At 49.1% G+C, this 25457-nt stretch overlaps 1 protein-coding gene across 1 annotated transcript in view; it reads right to left on the minus strand.

Annotated features, from left to right (window-relative positions):
- Positions 1–25457, minus strand: part of LOC147748846 (uncharacterized) — a 295887-nt gene that overhangs the window by 166726 nt on the left and 103704 nt on the right. The window contains exon 3 of the mRNA XM_086964138.1: positions 19429–19524. Within this exon, the coding sequence (XP_086820264.1) occupies positions 19429–19524 (96 nt within the window). The remainder of the gene's footprint in view (positions 1–19428; positions 19525–25457) is intronic.

Consider the following 25457-nt stretch of genomic DNA (forward strand, 5'->3'; position numbering starts at 1 on the left):
CCGCGTATTCAGCTCTATCTTGATCCAGCGCTGCTAACTGTTTCTACTCTAAGCAGAGTTGGCGCCAGGCCCTGGCTGCCCCAGTACGTTGGTGCATCTGTTCTAGTTTTGCAACCCACTGAGTGAGCTCTGCCCGTTTCCGACTACGTTCTTTATTGCTGGCCGTGGAAATGGCTATGAATTCCCCCCTCAGGACTGCTTTAAGAGCAGTCCACTGATTCGCTAGCGAGGTGTCTGAGTTGGCGTCAAGGGCGAGATAGTTTGAAATGGCAGTTTTCATTTGGTCCACGTTGGAGGCACGATGCAATATCGAGTCCCGCAAGCGCCAGTGTTGCTGTGGTTGCTGCATGTGTGGAAACTGGAAAGAGGCCATAACTGGGGAATGATCTGATAAGGATGCTGTGAGTATCTCGGCGTCGGCGGCTAGCGCCTGTAACGGGGTGGAGTAAGGGAAATAATCTAATCTTGCATACGTTTTATGAGCCCCTGAGTAATAGGTGTAAGTGAGGCTGTGGGATGGAAATGGCGCCATAGATCTACGAGATCCATTTCCCGGACACGTACCAACCCCCCCAGAGCTAGATCCCCTACCTGGCTTGTGCTCTGACAGGAGTGATCAATGAGATTGTCAAAGACCAAATTCATATCTCCCCCCAACAGCAGGCGTTGTTCTGTGTTGGCCGTAGCTTCAGTGAGTGCTTTGTGAAAGAATTTGTCCTGACCTTCATTAGGGGCGTATATGGATCCTATTATGAGGAATGCCCCAGCTACCAGAAACTGATATGTGAGCAAGCGCCCCTTGATCTCGGCCTCTTTTTGGAGAACTTTACCCTGGAAGGAGCGGGAAACAAGTATGGCCACCCATGCCGATTTATTAGAATGGAAGAAAACATCTGTGTGGGGAAGGTGCAGAATTTCAACCTGTGGTGGTCTTTGGGGATTAGATATGTCTACTGCAGTAGGCAAATATCGGCAGTGGATTGTTCCAGATAATTGAGGACAGCTCTGCGTTTGATTGGGTTATTGAGGCCTCACACATTGAGTGTTAAAATCTTGAGTGGTTTATGTTTCTTCTAGTATGTGAGAGGGGAGTAGGCCATGTGTTGTGCTGTAGGAGAGTTCTGGGTATGCATCGTATGGAGAGAGTATCAAGGTGCGCCAGCGGGCGAACTGTGCCCGTAAAGTAGGGGGAAAGGTGGACAAGGGGAAGCGACCCAAACAACCCCCAGAAAAGACCCCTATCCCCAACCCACCCCCATTTGAGAACAGTTCAAACAAGTTCAATAAACAAAAATAGTCCGTCGTCCTGGGACGACTGGTCAGTCAACAAGGTGGGGTCCATCGTGGAACCAGGAGGGGGTGCATTTCGCCCATCGCCTTCCCAATCCCAGCAAATAAGCAAATAGAGGGTTCAACGCTGTAAGGTGATCATTTGGCGTTAGAGTCTTCTCCGGCAAGCGCTTCGGTGGCTGCTGTCAGGGCTGCTTGTCGACCTCTGGCAATTTCTGAGGTGTGCAGACGTCTGGGACGCTGCCATCTGCCCTGGCGTTGCCATCCTGATGGGGACGACTGGGTCCCGAAGTAGTGCTACGATCTTCATCGTCTTCACTCGGCGTCGCCATTCCCCGAATGCGGCATGCTTCCACTAATAAGCGGAGTTGATGGAGATTTCCATTATGGCAAAAAATACAGTGAAAAGGATGCCCCCAAGAATACGATTTCCCCTGTTGCCGGAAGTGCTCAGTCACTGGGCGGAACTGCCGCCGTCGTTGCAGGGTAATCAGAGCCAAGTCCTGGTACAGCACAGGGAAGTGACCCTGGAACGTGATAGGGTGGAGGGTTCTTGCTTTAGCGAGGATGGCTTCCTTGATCTTGAAGTCCTGGACACACACCAAGATGTCTGCGAGCAGAGCGTTGGGGGCCCGTGGCTACCCCACTCTATGCGCCCTGTCCAATACAATGTCCTCATCCTGCGACTCCCCCAGAATGTGACGGAAGAGGCCCTGTTTAAACGTGAAGAGATCTCGGGTGTCATCTGAGGACCTAACTCCACAGATTCTAATGTTGTGTCTTCGGGACCAGTTTTCCAGGTCTTCCATATGGGTTTGAATGTCAACGTTCTGGTCTTGCGGTTGGATGACCTCCTGCTGGAGTAGGGTAATTTTGGATGATGTAGCGTCGCTTTTCTCCTCAAGAGTCGCCACTCGTTCACCCACTCCATCGACGTCCCTGCAGATCTCTCAGACTTCCGTGGGGAATTCCGTCTTCACTGATTGGATGTCCTCCCTAAGAGTGAGGAACAGCAACTCCAGGAAGGCCTTCATGATAGGTTCATTGCGGTGGCTGAGGAGGGTTTCGAGGTCCCAGCCTCGGGAGTCACAGTGGCCATGTTTGGTTAGGACTCTGAGCGGCCAAAGATATCTTTAAGGGGTTCTGCTTTTTTGTTCCTGGTTTTGGACATGCTGTCCAGCCGTTGCCTAACTGCTCCGTGGTGGGCTGGTGAATGAACAAGTTGCTTCTTAGGATAGGGTCGGCAGGGAAGGGGCATCTGGCGCTCTGTCGGTCTCGCGAATATCCTCTGTGGCCTCCCCTGGCCCTCTTCTCAGCAGGAAGCTAAATACCCTACTGAATGGGAGAACCAACCTCCTGTATCCAAGCTGTGCATGTACCCAAGGGCTCCTTGCACTGGGCAGCGAGCCAGCGATCAGCCTCTCGTGTGATGAATGGAGGGATGGGCGCCCGCTATACCAGCCAATCCCCTGTGGAAGGCCAAGGCATAGGTGAACCCGCAGATCTCCTCCTACATCCCTTGTGTGCAGCACCGTGTGCCCTTAGCGGTGGTCTCAAAATGGTATCTCCATTGAGGCAGGCTCTCCTGAGGCCACAGACCGACCCAGACTATGCTGCCTTCCTTGGGCCTGCTTACGCTGTTATGTCTGCTAGTGGGGGAGCCGCCTCAGTGCCTACCTTGTTTCTTAGCACCTCCACTTCCTCAGTGCCCTAAGAAGCCAGGGTCCCACCGCCACCTGCTCCAGGAGGAGGCCCCGTCCTAGGCGCCTGTAGGCCACGGTGCAGCCAGCTCCCACAGCGTGGATGCCTCCCTGCCAATCCGATAGGTGCCTCGGGTCTCTACACAGCTCCCCAGGTCCACGTAGAGCAGGCGCTGTTGGCGATGTGGGTATTGCAGGGGGGTCCCAGAGTTTGTCCCCTCTCTGTTGTCGGGCCGCTCAGACCAAACCCTGGTGTCCACGCTTCTAGGCCCCAATAGCGCTCATCAATACTGCTCCGGGGCTGTCGCACCTCCGCACTCGGTCCTCACTGGTCCCCGGGCGCTCCCCTTAGGCGGCACCGCCGGCAGTGCAGTCCAGCGACCAGCCTCTTGGTGAACAAATCTGAGCGCCCAGGCCCGCTCGGCCTAGCACCCCTGGGGCCACGGGCTCGCATATTGCACCACCGGGGCCTGCGTGTCAGCCGCGGGCCCGGCCAAACTCCGGGCGGGGGATCTCTGCGGCTCGGTGCTCCAGTCCAGCCCAAAGCCTGCCTGCTGCCTGTCGAACCCCAGGGTTAGCGGTTCAGATGTGCTTCCGTTTACTACCACCCGGGCTCTTGGTTCTTTATATAGTGCCATTACCATCCTTCTGTAGTTGACCCCTAGACCGAATTTCTGCATACATAGTTCGAGGAAGGCCCATGATACCCTGTCAAAAGCTTTTTCTGCATCTAGTGCGATCATGACTGCCGGTTCTTTGCTGGTGGAGGTAAGGTTAATTAGGTGGTAGAGTAGTCTAGTGTTGTCTTGGAACATTCTGTTCTTAAGGAATCCTACTTGAGAGTTGTGCATTAGGTTCGGGAGCTGCGCATTGAGCCTTGCTGCTAGGACCTTTGCGTAGATCTTGCAGTCAACATTAATTAGGGAGATTGGGCAGTAGTTTTGGGGTACTGAGGGTCTTTGCCTTCCTTTGGTATCACTATTAAGTTTGCCTCTACCATTGAGTTTGTCATACTGCAGTTTCGTACGCAGTGTGTGAAGACCTCGACCATAGAGGGTTAAGGCTACGCTAGATCATAATGCAGCCACCCTACTCAAGAAACTCCAGGAGAAACTGAACTCTTGGTCGCCAAAGTTCATCAGCCGGTGGGGCAGAGTAGAAGCTTTCAAAATGATGATAACGCCCATGGCAAACTACATGCTCAGTTTGCTGCCCCTCATGGCTACAGAAGACTTCCATAAACAGCTTGACAACATGACGAACAAACTCATCTGGAAAGATAAGAAACCCAGGATAAGCCTGCAAAAGCTAAGACTTAGCAAAAACTTAGGAGGGCTCAATATAACAAACTTTAAAACTTTCCAAACAGCATGCCTAGCTAGACAGGGGGGTTACTGGCTCATACCAGCCCCAGACTACACACCAGTGTGGCTTTCACTAGAGAGAGCCTCCCTAGATGGCCTAGGCCCCATTGCCATGCTCACGGCAAACAAACACCCCAAGGCCAACAACGTCATTCTTAAAAACACCAGGACAGCCCTCCTCAAGGTTGACAAAAGGATGGAACAAAGCATCAAAAACACAAAGTGGGAATCCATTTGGTTTAACTCTAAGATAAAATACAAGGATAAGACGCTAGATAAGAAGGCCTGGTTCGGGAGGGGGGTCTCTACCCCCATACAACTAGAAAAGAGCGACACACCACTAACATTCGACACCTTGAAACATTTGCACAACTTACCACACATCAAATTTTTCGGGTTCCTTAAAATCAAGGCTGCACTCACGAGAGCAAACCTTGGCAAGGAGGTCCCATCCATCATACAATACATGGGGAACCTAAACAAGGTAGGCCATCAGACATCCCAACTATGCAAACTCCTGAGCCCCACATCATCAAACCTAAATGCCAAAAAGTTAGAGTACTGGGAAACACTGCACAATAGAAACTTCAGCGAGACAGAATAGCACCACCTGTGGGCCTCAGCATCCAAGAATAAAGTCACACCCCAACTAGAGCAAACCATGTACTGGCTACTCCATAAAGCATACTGGACTCCGGCCCGCCTAGCGGCGGTCGGAGTCCGAAAGAATGACATATGCTGGTGATAGAATTCACTTTTCGATGCCCCAACTGCCCCTTCGCATATGTAAGTTAGCATCATATGGCTAACTAATGAAGTTTGTATATGCACCTGTGTTGAATTATTCCGCTTGCTACTTTATTATTCAAATGTACGTGTGACCATATTAGTTCCTTAGCTTAGCCTGTGTGCCACCATTTTGTGTATTCCTCTGTGACCGCGAGCCTTACTCGCTCATCTGCCCCTCCCGCAGGAATAGAGAATTTCACTAAGACAGCAGTTTTCGTTTCTCGGCTTACTGTGGCCGAAACTAACAAGTCTCTTTATCAGTAATGTTCTCATGCACCAGAGACGCTGAAGCCTAGCTCCATGGCCTTGAGTAAAGATAGCGATGTATCCCTTGCAGGTGCAGATGCCTGCTGTATGATGGCATTGTTCGCTGGTCTGGGTTTCAGTAATTTTCCAGAAGGGGCGTACCCCAATGAACTGTGTTGCATTATAATGTATTGCTGTGATGCAGAGAGTCAGTCCTCTCGTTCGCACTCCCAGGAGTGAGGTCGGACAGGGCCCTCTCATATGAGTGTTGTTTGGCCTAATAAAGACTTTGTTTATTCTTCTCCACTGTCCGGCTGACTTCCTATATAATTACTATAGGTGAGTGCGGTAAGTCACTCGGGTGGATTTGAGCCACGCTTATCAGATGGCGCCCGAATAGGGACCCCGCGATAAGGATCTTTCTCACCCGTAAGGGGGTAGCAGAAGACCGGGGACCCGCTGGTCGGCACGGTGGGCCCGGGTACCCATCTGATGCCGAGCTTGGTTCTCGCAGCGCTGCCCCACCCTGCTGATCGGGAGAGGTCCCGGTTCGGATCTTACGCCGGGGTCCAGAAGGCGGAACTCGAAGCTGACCATGTTGGTCCTGGCAGCCGGAGGTGGAGAACGGTAGAGGTCGGTGCCGCCTACGGAAGGTGAGTGGTCCACCTGTGATTGTTTCAGGAACTGGAGTGTTCCGGGAGACTAGGGTGTCTCCAGTGGTTTGAGGAGCCGGTGTGCTCCTGGGGCTAGTGTGCTCCGGGGAACTCAGAGTGCGAGCAGGCACTCTGACAGACTTGACGAGGTTGGGGGGAACGTCTAGATATATTGTTTGTAGTGATCCGACCGGGTGGTACTGTGGTGAAGGCGTGGCTCATTGCGGGTGGACTCCGGTGCTTACCCTGAACTCCTAGAGTGGTGGTTCAGTGGAGGTGAGACCTGGGTCTCCCGTGGTAAAGTGCGCAGTGATCCATAGTGCCGCGCGGGGAGCGGATTTGTTCCCCCCATCCTCAGAACAGTTAGTGTACTGTTCGGTCTGCGGTAGGGTCCAGGTTCCCCAGGACTTGGTCGACGGGCCTTGTCCCATTTGGTAACACGTGTTTGGAGGTATTGTGTATGAGTGTGCGTGATTTCCCAATGCATAATTATATGTGTTTGTGAACGAGCTCGAGCTAAGTGATTCAAGGTAACGAAGTTTGTTGACAGAGAAGTGTTTTAAAAATGCCGTGTTTTAGCAAGTTACGATGTTTTGGATGTTGTTGTCGACCCTCAGATACTAGACTGGCCGAGAGCCAACCTGCACCCCCTGAGGGCACTTCAAGCTTTGATATGTACGTCAAGCATGGATTGATCCCGATTTTGTTTGGTACTTTGTGGCACCGGTACACTGCTGACAATGTGGATTTACAATGGCCCTTGACGGGTTCTTTCGATGAAGCTAAATTGGATTATTTACAGGACAAATTGTTTGCTAGGCGTAGCCGTCAAAGCATGTTTGATTCTTTAAGGGTGTGGCAGAAAGAAGCCAGGAAGCGAAAGTTGAGAGACGAGAAAGAGGCTTTTAAAAAGTCCGCGCAGACTATGGCACAGAAAGCGAGAGAACATGTTGGGAATGAGAACGCGCTGCGTTTGGAGCGCACAGATAGGCTTTGCAGGTTGAAAGAAAATAAAAGTTATGTAGTGCGAGAGGATGACCCAGATGAGATGGAAGACATTTTGGATACCCGACCCCCTCCCCCTTACGCCCTGCAGTCCTTGTATCCCTCCTTGCCAGCTCCGGCCTCCATTAGTGGGGTCCCAGGTCCATCAGCGAGTGCCCCTCAACCTAGCGCAGCGTCTGTTTCCCCACCTCTTGTTTCTTTACTCCAGACCACTTCACCTGCACCCTCCCAATTCTCTTTAGCACTCCCTACTGTTTCAGCTAGTACCACCCTCAGTCAGGAGATGTTAACGCCGAGCCGAGGCGCAGGGAGCGGACTACTCACACAGGTACGGAAGTTGCTTACGCGTTCTACAGTTGGTTTAGATGAGAAGAGTATAGTGGCTAATCAGGCATGCCAGTGGGCGAGGAATAATATTTACTCGTTTGAAGATATTTGGTCCACAATGAAAGATTTTGAGCCCTTGATGCAACAACACGCTTTGTGGCATATGTCGAATGTATTGATACAGCTATGGGAACAGGGGTATGGAGGTGTGGCTCCGGCGACTTTGCGAGACATACAGAGTGGAGCTTTCAGAACGAATACTGGGGTGAAGGAGGTGGTGCGTAGTTTAAAGGCTCTATTACAGTATAGAAATGAATTGCCCGCTGCAGGTACGCCCCATTTTCCAGGTATACATCCAATGCGTGAAGTGCACCCTATTTTTCATCCCGAGATCCCAGAAATAGTAGATCCAGTTACGAAGGCTGTTACCAGGAACAGGATAGATGCACACTTCCAGGAACAATGGGTGTATACGCCATGGAAGAGAAGTGAGGTATTATCATTGAAGGCTCAGCTCCCAGATTCTAGGAAGAATCTGACTGCCTACTATAAAGAGCTAACGGAAGCTGCGTCTTCCACTGTAATGACTTTGGCAGATGTTGAATTGTTCTTTGGGCTTTTGGTCCCAATTGATGTGTGGCGGCAGGTAAAAGGTACAGATCATTCGGAAGAGTTAGGAGGTACGTGGCAGGAATTACAGGACTGGGATAAGGAACGTAAGCCAGGAGAAAAGCCGAAAGCTGAGATTTTAGCCTTGCCGGGGCGCATAATAAAATACATGCATTCTCTCATTCCCCCGAAGAAGGTAGATTGGGACAAGTTGACGGCTTGTAAGCAGAAAAAGGATGAGGCAGTCTCGGACTTCTTTACGAGGTTTGAAGAAACGTTTATGGATTTTAGTGGGCAAGATGTGTCACAGGATGGAGGGTTGCGGCTTTTTGTCAATAGGTTTGTCATGAACTTATTGCCCGAAATTCAGCGAGATTGCAAGCGTTGGAGAGCACGTGGACAACGTCCTCTCCTTCAGGTATCCTCAGTATGGCACAGTATTATGAGCACAGGGAAAATGAGAGTAAGGACAAGCAGGAAAAGAAGGCTAAGGATTTGAAGACTAGGGTTTTGTTGCAGCAAGTGGCTAGAGGCAGAGGAAGAGGTGCGGCGCCGAGTCGTGGTGGCGGTTTTGGGAGAGGTGAGAGTAGGGAAAGATTGGGACCGAATCAGTGCGCGAAGTGCAAGCAGGAGGGGCATTGGTGGAGGGATTGCCCACTGCTTCAGTCGAATGCCGGTCCAGGGCGAGGACGAGGAAGAGGTAGTGGTAGTGGTGATTTTGGGGGACAGGCTGCACGGTCGGATGGAGGCGGGAGACCGGGAGGTAATTACTTTGACAACCGTGCGGACAGACAACAGTTGCAGAGGGGCGGCGGTCAGTACTACAATGATGATTACTCAGTAGATGATCTGACAGGGTTCTCCCACGACTAGGACAGCGTAGGACAGAGCGAGGGACCAGTGCCTGTGGAAGTTGATCAAAGGGGACCCTATGTCGAGGCAGACTTATTGGGGTCTCAACAAAAATTTCTAGTGGATACGGGTGCAATGAAAAGTTCAGTGGCTCATTCTCGGGTCCCAGGGGCGGCTCTGTCTGGCAAGAATAACATCTCTGTGGGTTTTGCAGGTACCCCGGTGATTAGCCCCATTTCTAAACCCCTCACGTTAACGATTGGTCCTTTTACTGTTGATTCACCGTTCCTATTGACTTCGAATTGTGGAGAAAATTTGTTGGGTTTAGATCTTTTGAAGAGGTTGCACGCCACTATCTATTGTTCCCTGGATGGTGTGTATCTTACGTTAGGCCCAAATGTCGCTCGCCCACTACAGTGTTTTTCCAAAGATGACCCATTACCACCTGAATTCCAAGGAATACCCGACAGTCTCTGGGCTGTAAATGACACAGATGTAGGCAAAATGGATATAGCCCCGGTGACAATAAGAGTAAAGGTGGGCGCGAAATTGCCCCGGGTTCCACAGTACAGGATTCCTAGGGAGGGAGAAAAGGCCCTGTTACAAATAATACAAGATTTGATTCGGTCTGGTGTAGTGGAAGAGACGGATTCGAACATATGTAACAGCCCTATTCTACCTATCCTTAAATGGCGATCGCCAGATGCTACAGATAACACTCCTGATGTATATAGGTTTGTGATTGATTTGCGTCACGTGAATAGAGTAGTGGAGCCACAATACCCGGTGGTCTCGGATATCACTACGATATTGACGATGATTCCCCCTTCTGCCAAATATTTCTCTGTTCTGGATCTGAAGAATGCTTTCTTCAGTATTCCAGTCCACGAGGACAGCCGTTATCTATTCGGATTCTCATTGGCTGGCCGAAGCTTCAGGTTTAAGAGAATTCCCCAGGGGTACACTGAAAGTCCGAGCATATATAGTCAGGCTCTGAAGGCACAATTGGATGAACTGGAACTTCCACCGGGCAACGTCATGTTGCAGTATGTGGATGATATCCTGATAGCGTCGGACGACGAGACGGGTTGTCGGGATGCTACTGTCAAATTACTACACCATTTGGCAAAAAGGGGGCATAAAGTGTCCCTTCCAAAGTTTCAATACTGTCGAACGGAGGTCACCTACCTCGGTCACCTCCTTTCGAAAGTGGGGAGGAGATTGACGCCAGAGCGCATAAAAGCTATCACTAACATGAAGGTACCTAACACGCAGCGAGAGGTGCGCGCGTTTCTGGGCATAACATCGTATTGTCGCCAGTGGATACCTAACTATGCGTTACTAACGAAACCCCTATTGTATCTGACTACCAAAGAAGTGCGCGAACCCCTACCCTGGACCCCTGCATGTCAAGAAGCGTTTGATTTACTAAAAGATGCTTTATGTTCTGCGCCCGTTCTTGGAACACCTGATTACCAGAAGCCTTTTGTTCTTTACGTACATGAGGCGGAAGGTTGCGCGTTGTCTGTTCTAACTCAGTGTTTTGGGGGGAAACAGAGACCCTGCGCTTATTTTTCCGCAATGCTTGACAATGTGGCAAGAGCACTGCCGAGTTGTCTGAGAGCCACGGCGGCTGCTGCGGTCTCTATAAGACAATCGGCAGGGCTCGTATTGGGGTCAGATCTCACAGTAATGGTACCGCATGCTGTGGACATTTAGCTAAACAGAACACAGACGCAGCACTTAACTAGTGCTCGTCTTACCGGTTATGAGATGACTCTCTTTGCACCTCATGTGACGATCAAAAGGTGTGCTACATTGAATCCTGCCACATTGTTACCCATCCCCACAGATATAAAGGACGATGACATACACGACTGTCTGTTTAGGACAGAAAAAGAGACAAAGGGGAGGGTGGATCTGACAGACAAGCCCTTAGACGAACCGGACGGGGAGTTGTATGTGGATGGGTCTTGTTTCAAATTGCCAGATGGTACATCGACAGCAGCATATGCAATAACAACGTTACAGACAGTAGTAGAGACATCTAGGATTCCTTACAATTCGGCCCAAGCTGCTGAGATAATTGCCTTATTGAGAGCATGTGAATTGAGTGAGGGACTGGACGTGAATATTTACACTGACAGCCAATACGCCTTTGGCGTGGCTCATAATTATGGGCGACTCTGGGCGGAACGGGGATTTCTGACTTCACACGGCCAACGCATACAACATGGCCCACTGATACTACGACTGTTAGCGGCACTGACGTTACCCAAAAGATTGGCTGTGATAAAGTGTAGCGCACACAAGACAATACTGGATGACGTAGGGCGAGGCAATGCCTTTGCAGATGAAACTGCAAAAGAGACTGCTCGGACAAAATTACCACGGATGTTTGTGGCAGGACCGGCTAGATGGGTCCCAGATGTTAATATGTTTTCAGATACTGTGCAGAGTGTAAAAAATATACAAGAAAAAGTGACTGAAGATGAACTGAGGGCATGGAAGGATGGGCAGGGGCGATTGGATGCGGATGAATGTTGGACAGATGTGACCGATAAGAGACGATGGTTACTCCCAAATGCATATGTTCTCCCAGTAGTGACGATGGCTCACGGGCCCGCACATATTAGCGCAAAAGGCATATGCAAATTGTTGGACCCAGTGTGGAGCAATAAGAATATCTCCAAAGTGGCGACTCACTTGGTCCGACAGTGCATGGTGTGTTTGAGGCACAATCCTGGGAAGGGTACCCCTGTCCCAGCTGGAAATTTTGCACCTCCCTCTTTCCCTTTTGAGGTGATTCAGATGGACTATATTGAAATGGAGAGGGTCAACAACTTAAAATATATTCTTGTGGTTGTATGTGCTTTTAGCAGGTGGGTGGAGGCTTTTCCAACTAAAGACTGCACGGCCATTTCTACTGCAAAAATGTTGATAAAGGAGTATTTTTCTCGCTTTGGATTACCTAGGGTGATCTGGAGTGATAACGGTACGTCCTTTAATGCAGAATTAGTCAAGCAAATATGTAAAGGCTTACAGATTTCCCAAAAATTCCACTCAGCCCTACACCCTCAGGCAGCGGGACTTGTGGAGCGGTTTAATGGAACACTCAAACTGAAAATGGCCAAAATACAGGAGAGTACAGGTCTCCGTTGGCCAGACGCCCTTCCTTTAGCCTTGCTTTCTACGAGAGTAACAGTGAATTCGAAAACGGGCATCTCCCCCTATGAAGTGATATTCGGCCGCCCGGCCAATGTCTGGGGAGTGCCCAGGCCTAAGTGCTTCTCCGAAATTCAGTATCCTTTGTTGACAGACTACTTGTATGCTTTGACTAAAGATCTTCGTTCTATTCATCAGCAGGTAGCAGACACCCTGAAGCCGTTGCCGGAGGGGCCCGGACACTCCATCAACCCAGGCGATTGGGTCGTCGTCCGAAGATATCAACGGAAGTCCTGTCTGGAGCCCAGGTGGTCGGAGCCGCGTCAGGTGCTCCTCACGACGCGTACGGCGCTTCGGGTGGAAGGAAGGAAGGCGTGGACCCACGCCTCGCACGTGAAGAAGGTCCCGCTGCCGCTACCCTATGATCAATGGGTAAAGGAAGGCATTGCTGACGAGGAACACGAGCAAATACCCAGATATGTTCCCTTCTCGGATGCTTCACTGATTGGAGAAGAGCAAAGCGGAATTGAGAATTCAGTGAGCTCTACTACTCCCGTTGCTACTAGTGAAGAGACATCAGAGAGTCCAGCATCTGCCATAGATACACCTGGTTTGTTCATTGATCCCGAAGTGCCAGGGAGCACTCGCTATAATCTGCGGCCCGAAGAAAATAAATAAGAGTGACAAATGTGATGGACTAAACACTGGAAGAAGGGCTTAGTGGACTTTCTGAATACAAAGATTTAGTGGTAGGGATGGCCTTGTAAGAGCCCTGGTGTTTAGCCGAAGATTTTTTTCTATGAGACTATAGAGTGGTGCGGGCCCGGATTAAGTGCTCCCCTGTTTTCAATTGCTGTGTGTTAAGCGACGTTGGAATAAGGTATGGACGGTAAAAGCCTTCCTGTGAGGCTTTGAAGGACACAGGAGAAGATCCCTTTTTAGGGTTGAAGAACCCCTCTGGCCGGTTTTGCGGACTGTCTGGGACTATTTTTTTTTAGTAGAAGTGTTTTTCTTTTTTTTACATTTTTGATATATTTTTGAACGCTCTTGAGAATGTATCCTTTTGGCCGCCCCATCCCTGATGAGGAGCAGCCCTTTGCGGCTCCTCCGAGACCTGTGCCTGATTCCACCTGGTTGGCCCTTCCCCGGAAAGGAAAAATAGTGGTCATCATTGTCGTTTTAATTGCTTTTATAGTGACTCTTGGTATATTGTTTTTCCAGGATAAAGCCTACCCCGTTCATGTGTTTGCACCCACACCTACTGCCGTTCCTGAACATAACATGATTACTGTGGATTATGGTGAACGAATGTTGAGGAAGGGTTACAAAGGAAATGTTTTTATTAAGACTTTGCACCATGCACATGCCACCACCAATTTGACTGACTGCTGGGTCTGTGGGCTCCTCCCTTCTGCTGCCTACAAGAAAGATAGATTCCTAGCACTTCCTTTGACTCCTGTGAATAGTTGTGTGGGGTGGTATACTCTCATAGGTCTTGTTAAATATTTTCAGCAGCCAGATTTTCTGACTCCTAGACTGCAGAATAGGGGGTCGACTATGACAATGCGAGTACGCCCTTTGCCTCCCTCTTCCCTTGGACGAATATATACTGACGGACGCTTTGATCAGACATTTATAGAGACGTGTGAGAAAAAGTTGGGCCGGTTTTTGATACCAAATGATACTGACAAAGTTAGGGATAGCTTCCTGCAGCTGAATTCCTCCCTGTCTTACAGACACCCCCCAAAGGGAAATTACAGTGTCAAGTCTCTGATACCCCTGGCTGTGGTGGGTCCCTCGCCATTTTTCTGCATAGAGGGAAGGGGCCCCATCAAGGTTGGTAATAGCTCCTGTAACGTGACGGCATTGATACGTTTGCCTCTCAGCCCCTCTTTGGTTACACCCCCTAGCATCTATTTTGTGTGTGGAGATAATGGATACTTATGGTTGCCTGAGGGTTGGGGTGGGGTGTGTTATTTAGCCTATATGATTCCTCCTGTATATGTGGCACCTTCTGATTATCACAGAACTCATCGTAGATTTCCCGGTCCACAAGAGCAGCGTAAAAGGAGGGAGCTTCAGGTAGATGACGTTGACCAGACCGACACCTCGTACCAGCAATGGACTGATTTTTCTAAGGGCCTGCTACCTTTCTGGGGTCCGATATTTAACAGTAGGGCCATTCGACGACTGTCCAGGGTAATGGAAAAGGTAGTCCTTACTGAAGCTGACATTACGACTAACATGTCCGTTGAGATTCAGGCTATGAGATTATTCACGATTCAAAATAGGATGGTGCTTGACGTCATCCTGGCAGATAGGGGCGGGGCCTGTCGCGTCATCGGGACGTCTTGCTGTGTGTATATTCCTGACTCAGCTCCGACTGTTAACTTGGCAGTACAGAAATTACATAGATTAGCGACTGAACTACATCAAGATAACGGGACATGGTCCTTACAGGGGTGGCTCTGGGGTGCCTTCTCCTCCTGGGGTTGGAAAATATTGATGGGTTTGGTGGGCGTGGTGAGCGTCATACTGACATGTTGCCTTTGTGTATATTGCCTCCCTCCATGTTGCTCAATGTGTGCTACGAATTTGCGTCCACAAAAGAAGGTGTCGGGTCAATATGCTACTTCAATGATTACTGAAATTCCTGCTGATGCAAGTTGGTTGATGTTTATTTCAGAGGATGTTTAGACTAAAAGAAAAAAAAATAATAATGTGTTCTGCCCCTAGAATGGATATGCCGGCACTACCTTTTGGCAAATAAATGTGGCCGCAGTTAGCCAATGATGCTAAAAGGAGGGTCTGATAGAATTCACTTTTCGATGCCCCAACTGCCCCTTCTCATATGTAAGTTAGCATCATATGGCTAACTAATGAAGTTTGTATATGCACCTGTGTTGAATTATTCCGCTTGCTACTTTATTATTCAAATGTACGTGTGACCATATTAGTTCCTTAGCTTAGCCTGTGTGCCACCATTTTGTGTATTCCTCTGTGACCGCGAGCCTTACTCGCTCATCTGCCCCTCCCGCAGGAATAGAGAATTTCACTAAGACAGCAGTTTTCGTTTCTCGGCTTACTGTGGCCGAAACTAACAAGTCTCTTTATCAGTAATGTTCTCATGCACCAGAGACGCTGAAGCCTAGCTCCATGGCCTTGAGTAAAGATAGCGATGTATCCCTTGCAGGTGCAGATGCCTGCTGTATGATGGCATTGTTCGCTGGTCTGGGTTTCAGTAATTTTCCAGAAGGGGCGTACCCCAATGAACTGTGTTGCATTATAATGTATTGCTGTGATGCAGAGAGTCAGTCCTCTCGTTCGCACTCCCAGGAGTGAGGTCGGACAGGGCCCTCTCATATGAGTGTTGTTTGGCCTAATAAAGACTTTGTTTATTCTTCTCCACTGTCCGGCTGACTTCCTATATAATTACTATAGGTGAGTGCGGTAAGTCACTCGGGTGGATTTGAGCCACGCTTATCACTGGAACTGCGTCAAAGGAAAAAGGGGATCTTGCACGCCTGATCCATCACTGTTCCAAGGTTAGAACATTCTGGAGCAAAGTGTGGGACCTCATTGACAAGGTAGTGGGACACAACATACAGCCAGACTTCAGAGGGATAACCACCGCATTCATGACACCTGAACTCGAATCCAAAGAGGACAGGGACCTGATCGACCTCCTACTTACAGCAGCGGTTAAAACAATCCTAACAAACTAGAAAGACACAGGGAAGGCGTCCTTCAAACGGTGGTTCAATTGGGTCACCTTCCTCAGGGGGGCGGACAACATCACAGCAAAAGTTTCGCCCACTCACAAGGCAAGGGTGGAAATGTGGGCCTCCCTGGACAAGATCATGGAACCACACAAACCCCCTAGACAGCACACAAAAGAGTTGCAGGCTCTGAAGGCTTGGCACACAACGGCCACCACACCTACCCGGTCCCCTTTTCCCCTTTCTATTTTCCCCCTTCATCTTCCCACTTTCTTTTCCTCCTATCGGGGGTAATACAACACTAAGTGTAACAGGACACGCCAAGCATTTGATCGTGGAACAGATGTGCAACCGACCATTAACTCTTGCTGTCATGCCTATTGTAACCCCAAAGGTGTCTATAACATTCATATTTTACCCTCTCTGTATCGTACTGTACTGTATATACAATAATCCTCTAATAAAAATCCTTTGAATTAAAAAAAAAAAGGAGCCTGTGGGGGGTCGGTCGGATCGCATTCCCCACAATGAAGGCAGTGCCTTCTCAGGCACCGCCGTGGGGATTACGGTCCACCTTTACACCAGCCATTTCACATCGGTTCTTTAACTTAAAAGGGCTGATGGAAAGGTGTTATTGGGACCCCTGGCAGGGCCCCTGTCCCCTGTGGACCTCGGCTATGGGTCGGCATTTAAACATTCCTGTTATCGTGTGGCAGGAAGGGAGCAAACCTAATCATCTGAAATTCCGTAAACAGAAGACCTGGCTGCAAGAGATCTTTTGTCCCCCCCCTCCCCGCCTTCAGCTGTGCATAGCGCTGGGATGCCTCCGGGTAGCCATGCACTGTACAAGTAACAATACGAGTAACAATACAGGGTGCACAGATGTTTAAAAACATGCCTCTTTGCATTGGGGCTTGTGCTGCTGCTTTTTTCCGGGCTTCACAAGTCTCAATGCAAGAAAACCATTCCGACCGCCTCCACGGCATATGGGCCCAGATGTAGGTAAATCTGATTTACCGACTCTAGAATACCGAATTTTACCGATTCGGTATTCTAGATTTGGTAAATCAGATTTAGGTAAAAATTCGGTAATTTTTACTGAATCTGTATGATTCGGTAATTACCTAATTGGTAAAATTGCCATTGATTCCTATGGGCATACAGGCCCATAGGAATCAATGTCAATTACCGAATCGGTAAATACCGATTCGGTAAAATTACCGATTTTGCAAGGGTGACAGGGTGTCACTTTGACACCCTGTTGCACCCCTGATTTTGCCATGTGTGCCATGTGACACACATACATGCCCTTAGGGCATGTCTGTGTGCCACATGGCACAGGTGTACATGCACAGATGTGCATGTACACTGGAATTCGTTATTTACCATGTAATAGTATTACATGGTAAATAACGAATCGGTAATGGCCTGTGGCGCTGTTTTCAGTGCCACCAACATCTGTATTTACCGATTCGGTAAATTTACCGATTCGGTATTTTACAGAATCTGTAAATTTACCGAATCGGTAAATATACCGATTCTGTAAATATAAGGCCACCTACATGTCAAATCCCAAATACCGGTCGGTAACGGCCGAAATCGGCCGTTACTGACCGGTATTTGGCGACCTACATCTGGCCCTTGGATTTTAATTTGGTGGTCAGGACTGCTGACTACATGTCGACCAGTCCCTCCACGGCAACGCGGCATTGTAATCGGCCCCAAAGTCTGAATTAACTGTAACACAGCATATTAGTGAGGGCACGTTTGCATCATTGTGCGCATGGAATATGATCTGTTGCCTTAAAAACAAAGGGCCCGATGTAGGTCGGTCGGTAACGGCCGAAAATCGGTATTTTCGGCCGTTACCGATCGGTAAATAGGTGAATGGTATGTAGGGGGCATTATTTTACCGATTCGGTAAAATAAAAAATCGGTAAATTTATCGATTCTGAGCCACCCATATGTAGGTGGGACTCTTCAGAGTCCCAGGAGCCTTAACAAATCGGTATTTTACCATCAAATCCAATTTGATGGTAAAATACCGATTCCGGTGTGCATGCACATGTGTGCATGCACACCTATGCCATGTGACAGGCAGACCTGCCCTTAGGGCATGTATGCCTGCCACATGGCACCCGAGCCTGTTTTGGGAGTGCCAGAGGGTGTCAAAGTGACACCCTCTGCACCCTTGTGTAAATCGGTATTTACCGATTCGGTAAATACCAAATCGGTAATGCCCATTCATTCCTATGGGATTCAAAGCCCATAGGAATGAATGGGCATTACCGATTCGGTATTTACCGAATCTGTAAATACCGAAATCATCCGATTCGGTATTCCAGCACATCTGGAATACCTACATGTCGACACCATAGATTTACCGATTTTCAATTACCGAATCGGTAAAATTCGGTAATTAGGGGCCCGATGTAGGTAAATCCCATTTACCGAATTTGAAATACCGAATTTTACCGATTCGGTATTTCAAAATCGGTAAATGGGATGTAGGTCCCAACATCTGGAATCGTTACTGATTCCTTACAAATTCGGTATTTACCGATTCGGTAAATACCGAATCGGTATTTGCTATTGAATCCTATGGGCCTTTGAAGCCCATAGGATTAAATACCGAATTTGGCAAGGGTGCAGGGGGTGTCACTTTGACACCCTCTAGCACCCCCAAAACGGGCATGTGTGCAATGTGGCACACAGACATGCCCTAAGGGCACGTCTGTCTGTCACATGGCACATGTGTACATGCACAGATGTGCATGTACACAGGAATCGGTATTGTACCATGGATTTGTATTCCATGGTAAAATACCGATTCTGTAAGCCATGTGCTGATGGAACATTGGCTACCTACATTGCATTTTCGGTAATTTTACCGAATCGATATCATTACCGAATCGGTAAATATTACCGATTCGGTAAATTTACCGATTCGGTAATGATAACGATTCGGTAAAATTACCGAAAATGTGCCGCTACATCTCGATAGCCCTTTACCGATCGGAAACGGCCGAAAATCGGAATTTTCGGCCAATTCCGATCGGTAAAGGGCTACCTACATCGGGCCCTTAAAATCAGTAAATCTATTCTACCTACATCTAGCCCAAAGAGTGTACTTATTACAGAAGGTGGAACAAGAATACGTGTGTCCAATAGCAACGCAGTTCAGTAAAAGCTCATCCTGGGAGTAAGTGAGAGGGCGAGCATATCAGGACAAACATTTAAAGTAATTAAAAGGTGTAAGATGCAATCGATGAATAATACATTTTAATTTGTGATAACAGGTTAAATATTGAGAAAGGGATCCTTAAAGTTCGATTATTGTTTTACTTGATGAATAAAATCAGTCAAAACGCATTTATGGGGTACATGGGGAGAACATACTTTTCAGTACAATAGTTTACAGGAGCATTGTACATAGAGTAGGGTTTTCGTTAGTAGGAGTTACAGTAAATCCTCAAGATATGTGTTTTAATAAGCAAACAGAAACAGAACATCCCTTTTAATTGGAACCCGTATTGGGTGGGAATTATTGTGCTCGCAAGCTTGGATATCAAACTTTTCTACACCCCGTATCTGAAAGCCCTTTATGTTACTAAAAATGTGTTACCCTATCTAAAAATGGTGGATGGCTCCAGGCAGGTGGCGACCAACTCTCCAACCCCCACCCCGCATCCCTGGGCTCCTCCATTACCTGCTGGTGGAATTTCCTCAAGCACTCCATCTCTTCATTCAATGACTCAATCTTGCGCTCCAGCTCCAGGCGCTCCAGCGTAGCATTGTCAACTTGCTGCACGGAGGTAGGACCAAGGGAAGGAAGACAGATGTGGGGGATAAGTTAATGCTCTACTGTTGGATAAAGGTGACAGAGGAGAGACATAGAGAGGGGAGAGGAGAGCCACAGGGACAGAGGAGAGAGAGAACTGTAGAGAAAGTGAGAGGAAAAAGAGAGGCGAACAGAGGAAAACATATATAGAGCTAGGCTCCCTCATGTATAGAATAAGAAACCTCGAGGGACACTGTGGAGCAGAATGAGAGAGATGAATTTGAAACGACAGAGCAAGAGGGTTTCAATGCTGAGCAGCAGGAGAGACGCAGGCAAGCGTGACAGTGTGGAAACTAGGGAGAAGGAATGGTTCGTTATGGAAGTTACATGTCAGGAATGTGGTGTGTGTCGCGTCGTAGTGGCAATAACGACTGACACTTCTTTATGGTTTAGGAGAGCTTTATTACTGCACATCCATCCTCGTCCCTGTCCCTACTCTAACTGTCCCCTTGGTTCCTATTCCCCGGCTCCTCCCGTTCCTGCTCCTCCCTCTGTCTCCACCCCTCAACCACTAGACTGCGTCTCACCATACTACATCTCCCCCTTTCTTAACAAAATTAGCTTAATGTCCTTAGTGTTCGCAGTTCTTCAATCCGCCACACAGGTTGGCGAACAGCCTGCTCTTCGAGCCTCAGTAGTGTCGAATCCGAGGTGGGCTTGACTTTGGTCGATTTTTCTGTTGTCTTAATCAGGGCGTTCTTGATCACGTTGCGTGTGGACTGTCTGCTCTCACATTCCGCAGTCGGCATGTCTCTTTCCCGTGGTGTAACTACTGTTGGTTTAGGTGCTCGATCTCTTTCATGGGTGGATAGTGTTCCGGTCCTCTTCCGAGCACCCTCATCCGCTTTTGCTTCCGTTTGTCTTGTCCGGTTGAAGGCAACACTGTCCTCCAGTTCAGGGTCATGTATGCCAGACGGTATGGTGTTGTCTGATGAGACTGTCTTGGCTTGGTCCAGTAATTCATTCACCGCCTTTATCTTTACTGCCTTTTGCTTCGTCAGGTCAAAAACAACACTGTCTTCCTGTTTCGAGTCTGGGGTGCCGGCCGGTGAGGTATGAACGGTGGAGGTCAGCTTGGTATGACTTGGAGATTGATTTGCTGTCTCGGGTTGTGTCTCCCACACCTGCTCGCGCCTGGAACAGGCAGACTCTGGGGTCGGCTGAATGTTAGTGTGTCTTGTTCTCCTCCGATGATGACTTAGTTCTCCTGACACGTCTGGCTTCCTTTGCGGATTGACTGGTTGGTCCGTTTTTATTTGGGTACTTTTGGCCACGATGCCGGATTCCGTTTTATAGGACCAGGACCAGGGCCTTCGAGTCAACCTTGCTGCCCCTACCCGGGGTGACGGTGTGGTAATAGTGTCACGATGCACATGTGCTCGATGCGACGGGTTGTCTGGTGGAGTGATCGAGTGTGCATTGACATTGGTGCGGGACACGTCGCTCTCGACGTGAAGAGTGTCCCTTGGTTTGCTGATGTGTTCAGGTGCTTGGCGCCATGGCCGGTGTCGGGACCACGACTCTGTCGACTCAAAGGATCGGACCGAAATGCTGTCCGAATCAGAGGAGTTCTCCCTCACTTCCCTCTGAGAATGTTTCTTTAAGAATGTTGCACGTGGTGGTTGTCGGGACCATGACTCTGCCGATTCAAAAGATCGGACCGACATGTTGTCTGAATCAGAGGAGTTCTCCCTCGCTTCCCTCTGAGAATGTTTCTTTAAGAATGTTGCACGTGGTCGTTGTCGGGACCATGACTCTGCCGACTCAAAAGATCGGACCGAGGTGCTTTCCGAATCAGAGGGGTGCTCCGTCAGTTCCCTCTGTGAGTGTTCATTTGGGAGTGTCCTACTAGGTGGTCTTCGGAACCGGGTAGTTCGCGACGAGCTGCTTTCCCCTTCGGAATTGTGTTTGAAAAGCTTCTCCATGTGTCTTTGTTGGAATATCTTCAACGCTGTCTCATTTGGGAGATTGTTTGAAGATTCCGTGCTTGTTCCTTGTGCTTGATCCCAAGCTTTCGCCTCTTCGTCCCTCTCGTCTGATGTTACCCATCTACGCTCTGTTTCGTCGTTTTCGCAGGGCCCATGGATGCTTTGGGGCCCATGAAGGCATGGATCTTTTCTTGCTGGTTGTTGTTGTTGTGAGGGACCAGTCCGTCTTGTGTTATCTGATTCTCCTTCCCAATTGCTTGATGTTCCAACACCTCTGACTTGGGGTTTATGTGTTCTCCGGCCAGATGTTTCCTTGGACTCGTCTTCACTGCTTGTCGACTGGTGTCCCTGCGCCGACTTTCGGTGTTGACCAGTGCGACCCCTTCTTCTCTGGTTAGTCTTTCTCTCCCACTTGCTGTGCGGGATGCCTTCTTGACCAGGAGTGCGATCTGTCCCACTTGATGCTCTTTCTTCCTCCTTTGAATGACTCTTTGAGGAACTCCTGTGGGGTGAATAACTTTTTGGAATCGTCTTTTGGATGGTTGACTCTGGGTCATCTGACTCCGAGCAGTCCTTGGTTGACCTTGAGTAGTCGGCTGCTGAGAAATCTGACTCTGAGTAATCCGTGTTATTTTCTTTGTCACTGTGTCTTTCCCGTTGTCTTTTTGCTGGTCTGTCTTCCCTCTCTCTCCTTTCAGTTCTGTTTGTGTTCTGAGGTTTATCTGTCCGGGCGTCTTGATAATTTGCTTTCAGATTCGGGGCCTTTGATTTGTCTCTTACCTTGACGTGCAGTCCAATTTCAGCCTTCCTGATGATTTCTTCCAGTGACCACTTTCCTCGCAAGATCTTGAGTTTCGTGTCGGGGTTTGCGCAGCCTTCAATTATCCGGAGTCGGACTGCATCCTCATTCGTAAAGGTGTTGAAGTGGCAGCCTTGTACCAGGTATTTTAACCGAGTGATGAAGGTTGGCAGTGGTTCACCGGGTTCCTGCCGAGCTGTGTTGAAAGCGATGCGCTCTCGATCCACTTCCGTTTGTGCGGAGAGACGGGCACATAGCTTCTCTTGGAGTCTTTTATAGATGTCTGTGTCTTCGTCGGAAAATGTTTCGATTGGGCATCGGCCCTCTGGACCCACCAAATGGAGTAGCAGCATTAGGCATTTTCTCTCTCTTTGTTCTCCATTGGCATCCAGGAAATCACTCAATGTGGCCAACCATTGGTTCCGTTTGAGACACAGACTCCAGGTGTCCGTCTGCATCCCTGAGGGTGGTGCTTCAAAGCAGGGATTGAACTGTTGTGCGATTTCTTCCCCCGCCATAAGAGGAGGATTTTGATGGATCATGTTCGCAGAGCACGGGCGGTTCCTTTGTCTTCTCGTCTTCGTAGTTGATCTGTATTCAGTCGAAACCTGCGGTCTGGTCATGTGCTGGGACGTTAGCAATGCTTGTTTGGCCTTCGCCAGTGTTCGCTTGGTCTTTGCTAATGCTTGATTCTGTTATTTTCGCCAGTGCTTGTTTGGCTTTCGGCAATACTTGTTTTCTTTCTTTGCTGCGATTTGTCCAATGCTTGTTGATCTGCGTGTATCAATGCTTGTGTCTCTTTGCATGAATCAGTGCTTGTTCCTTTGCGCGTACCAGTGCTTGTTGATTTGCACGTATCGATGTTTGTCTAGTTGCATGTGTCACTGCTTGTTTATTTGCATGTACCAGTGCTTGTTTACTCTTAGCCAGTACTTTGTCTTTGCATGTACCAATGCTTTTTGATTTGCATGTATCAATGTTTGTCTTCTTAGATTGCTTCTTGCATTTGCATGGGCTTGTTTGTCGTCTTTTCAGCGCTTTGTTATTCTTCACTTGCATTCGCCAACGCCTGTTTGCATGCGTCAATGTTTGTTTTGTTGCAGTCACCAATGCTTGCTTCACTGACAGTTGCCAATGTTTGTTTATTCTTCACTTGCATTCGCCAATGCTTGTTTGCATGCGTCAATGTTTGTTTTGTTACAGTCACCAATGCTTGCTTCACTTACAGTTGCCAATGTTTGTTTACTCTTCACTTGCATTCGCCAATGCTTGTTTGTATGTCTCTTGCCCTTGCCAATGATTGTTTGGTCTTTGCCAATGTTTGTTTGTTTGTCCTTTACCAATGCTTATTCCCACTGCTCGCCTGACTTAAAGATGGCCGCTTCAAAATTGCACAGGGATGTCTTCTCAGTTGCCTGACCCTAAGATGGCTGCCCCACTGGAACTCTCATTCACCACGAGATTTGGGTTCCATGCATTCTTCAGCTTACTCGGTCTCACGGAGCACTCACCGGCAGCCAGCCTCTTCATGCAGCTCGCCCTCCGCACCTCTTCAGACGTTCCTCAGGCACTGGAGCAATCAGACGCGATCCAGGCGAGCTCCCTGTTTACCGCGCGTCAGGTAGGCGATGTCTCACGCATCGGGGGTGAGCTTTTCTTCCGTTTTGGCACGAACAGCGCTCGGTCAGCACCGCTTGGCAGGCGGTCTCCGTGGGGCGCCGTCCTCCACGCGAGGGCACTTTCTCTTCTCTCTTGGGGTCTGGCAGAGTCAGGGTAGGCTCCTGGCTTCTGCTCCTGCAGCGCTGGCTGGACACCGCGCTCTCTTGCGCAAGTCGCGTTTTAGCGCGAAGGGGTCACTTCTGCCTCGGGCGTTGCGACGCTTGGTGCCTCGGCTCCCTCTTGAGTCCCTCCCAACTGCTGGGGGGGGACAGGGTCACCTGCTACTGGCCTCACGTGGCAGGTCGCAATTTCGTCCTTCTGGTCAGCGTCGCCTGCTCCTCGAGGCACGCTGGGGACAGGGCTCTCTCGTGAGGGTCAGTGGGGTTCAAGCACATCCCACCCTCGTCGCCAGTTGTCGCGTCGTAGTGGCAATAACGACTGACACTTCTTTATGGTTTAGGAGAGCTTTATTACTGCACATCCATCCTCGTCCCTGTCCCTACTCTAACTGTCCCCTTGGTTCCTATTCCCCGGCTCCTCCCGTTCCTGCTCCTCCCTCTGTCTCCACCCCTCAACCACTAGACTGCGTCTCACCATACTACAGTGTGCAACAGTAAATCTGAAGAGTAGGGCACCTGGGAGGCCACCCCCGCGACTAGGGGAGGGGGGCCTTTAGTGGGCATTCCGTGCCCGCCTCAGTAGGTGAGTTTCGTTTCTGCAGCCAGACGTCATGGGGAGGGTCTCACCGTAATGTGAGATGTTTGGTGGGCGTCTAAGGACCCTCCCCCCAAGGCAATAAGAGGTGCAGCACCTCTGGGAGTAGCCCTCTATTGTCTCTCGCCTGTTTGACGAGAAGGCTAGCCGGGAAATAGTTGCGAGCGGTGGAGTCAGGCCTGGCGGCTTTTGGTTGCAAACAGGTGAGAGGCCATAGCGTAGTTTATTAGGCAGATTATGTACTGTGCCGGGAGCCTCGGGAACCCGGTGAAGCCCTTTTAATTGTAAGGTAATTTTTCTAGTGGGAGCAAGGATTAGTACATACGCGGAGTAAAACTTGGGGTGTTTATCCAAAAGCATTGTCGACCTAGTGGAAACAATGATTACTGAATACGCGGAAAAAGCTTGTTTTTTTTTAACAAAAGCATTGTCGAGTCTTGCTTGCTATCAGTCGGGATGAAAGAGAAGATCTGCGATGTCGCGGGCAGAGCGAGGGCGGCGTCAGTAGTTTGATAGAGCGAAGGGTGTTTCCTTCCTACACCTGTGGCTGGATGGGGCAAGCTTCAATAGCTCAGTTGGGAGAGCGTTCGACTGCAGAGCTAGAGGACCCTGGGTTTCTGCATAGTCAGAGGAGAGCAGGGTTCAAATTCATAAAAAAAAAAAGCTTTTAATTATTTATACAGGGTGCGTGCAGTTAAAATAATGATGGTGCACGAACAATTAGGTATCGCGTTTGAGGGAAGGGGGAATGTTATGGCTGTGTGTGTTCACATTAGCTGCTTTTCTGCGTCGGAGCA

Source organism: Lissotriton vulgaris, chromosome 1_1, assembly GCF_964263255.1.
Source record: "Lissotriton vulgaris chromosome 1_1, aLisVul1.2, whole genome shotgun sequence".
Lineage (NCBI taxonomy): Eukaryota > Metazoa > Chordata > Amphibia > Caudata > Salamandridae > Lissotriton > Lissotriton vulgaris.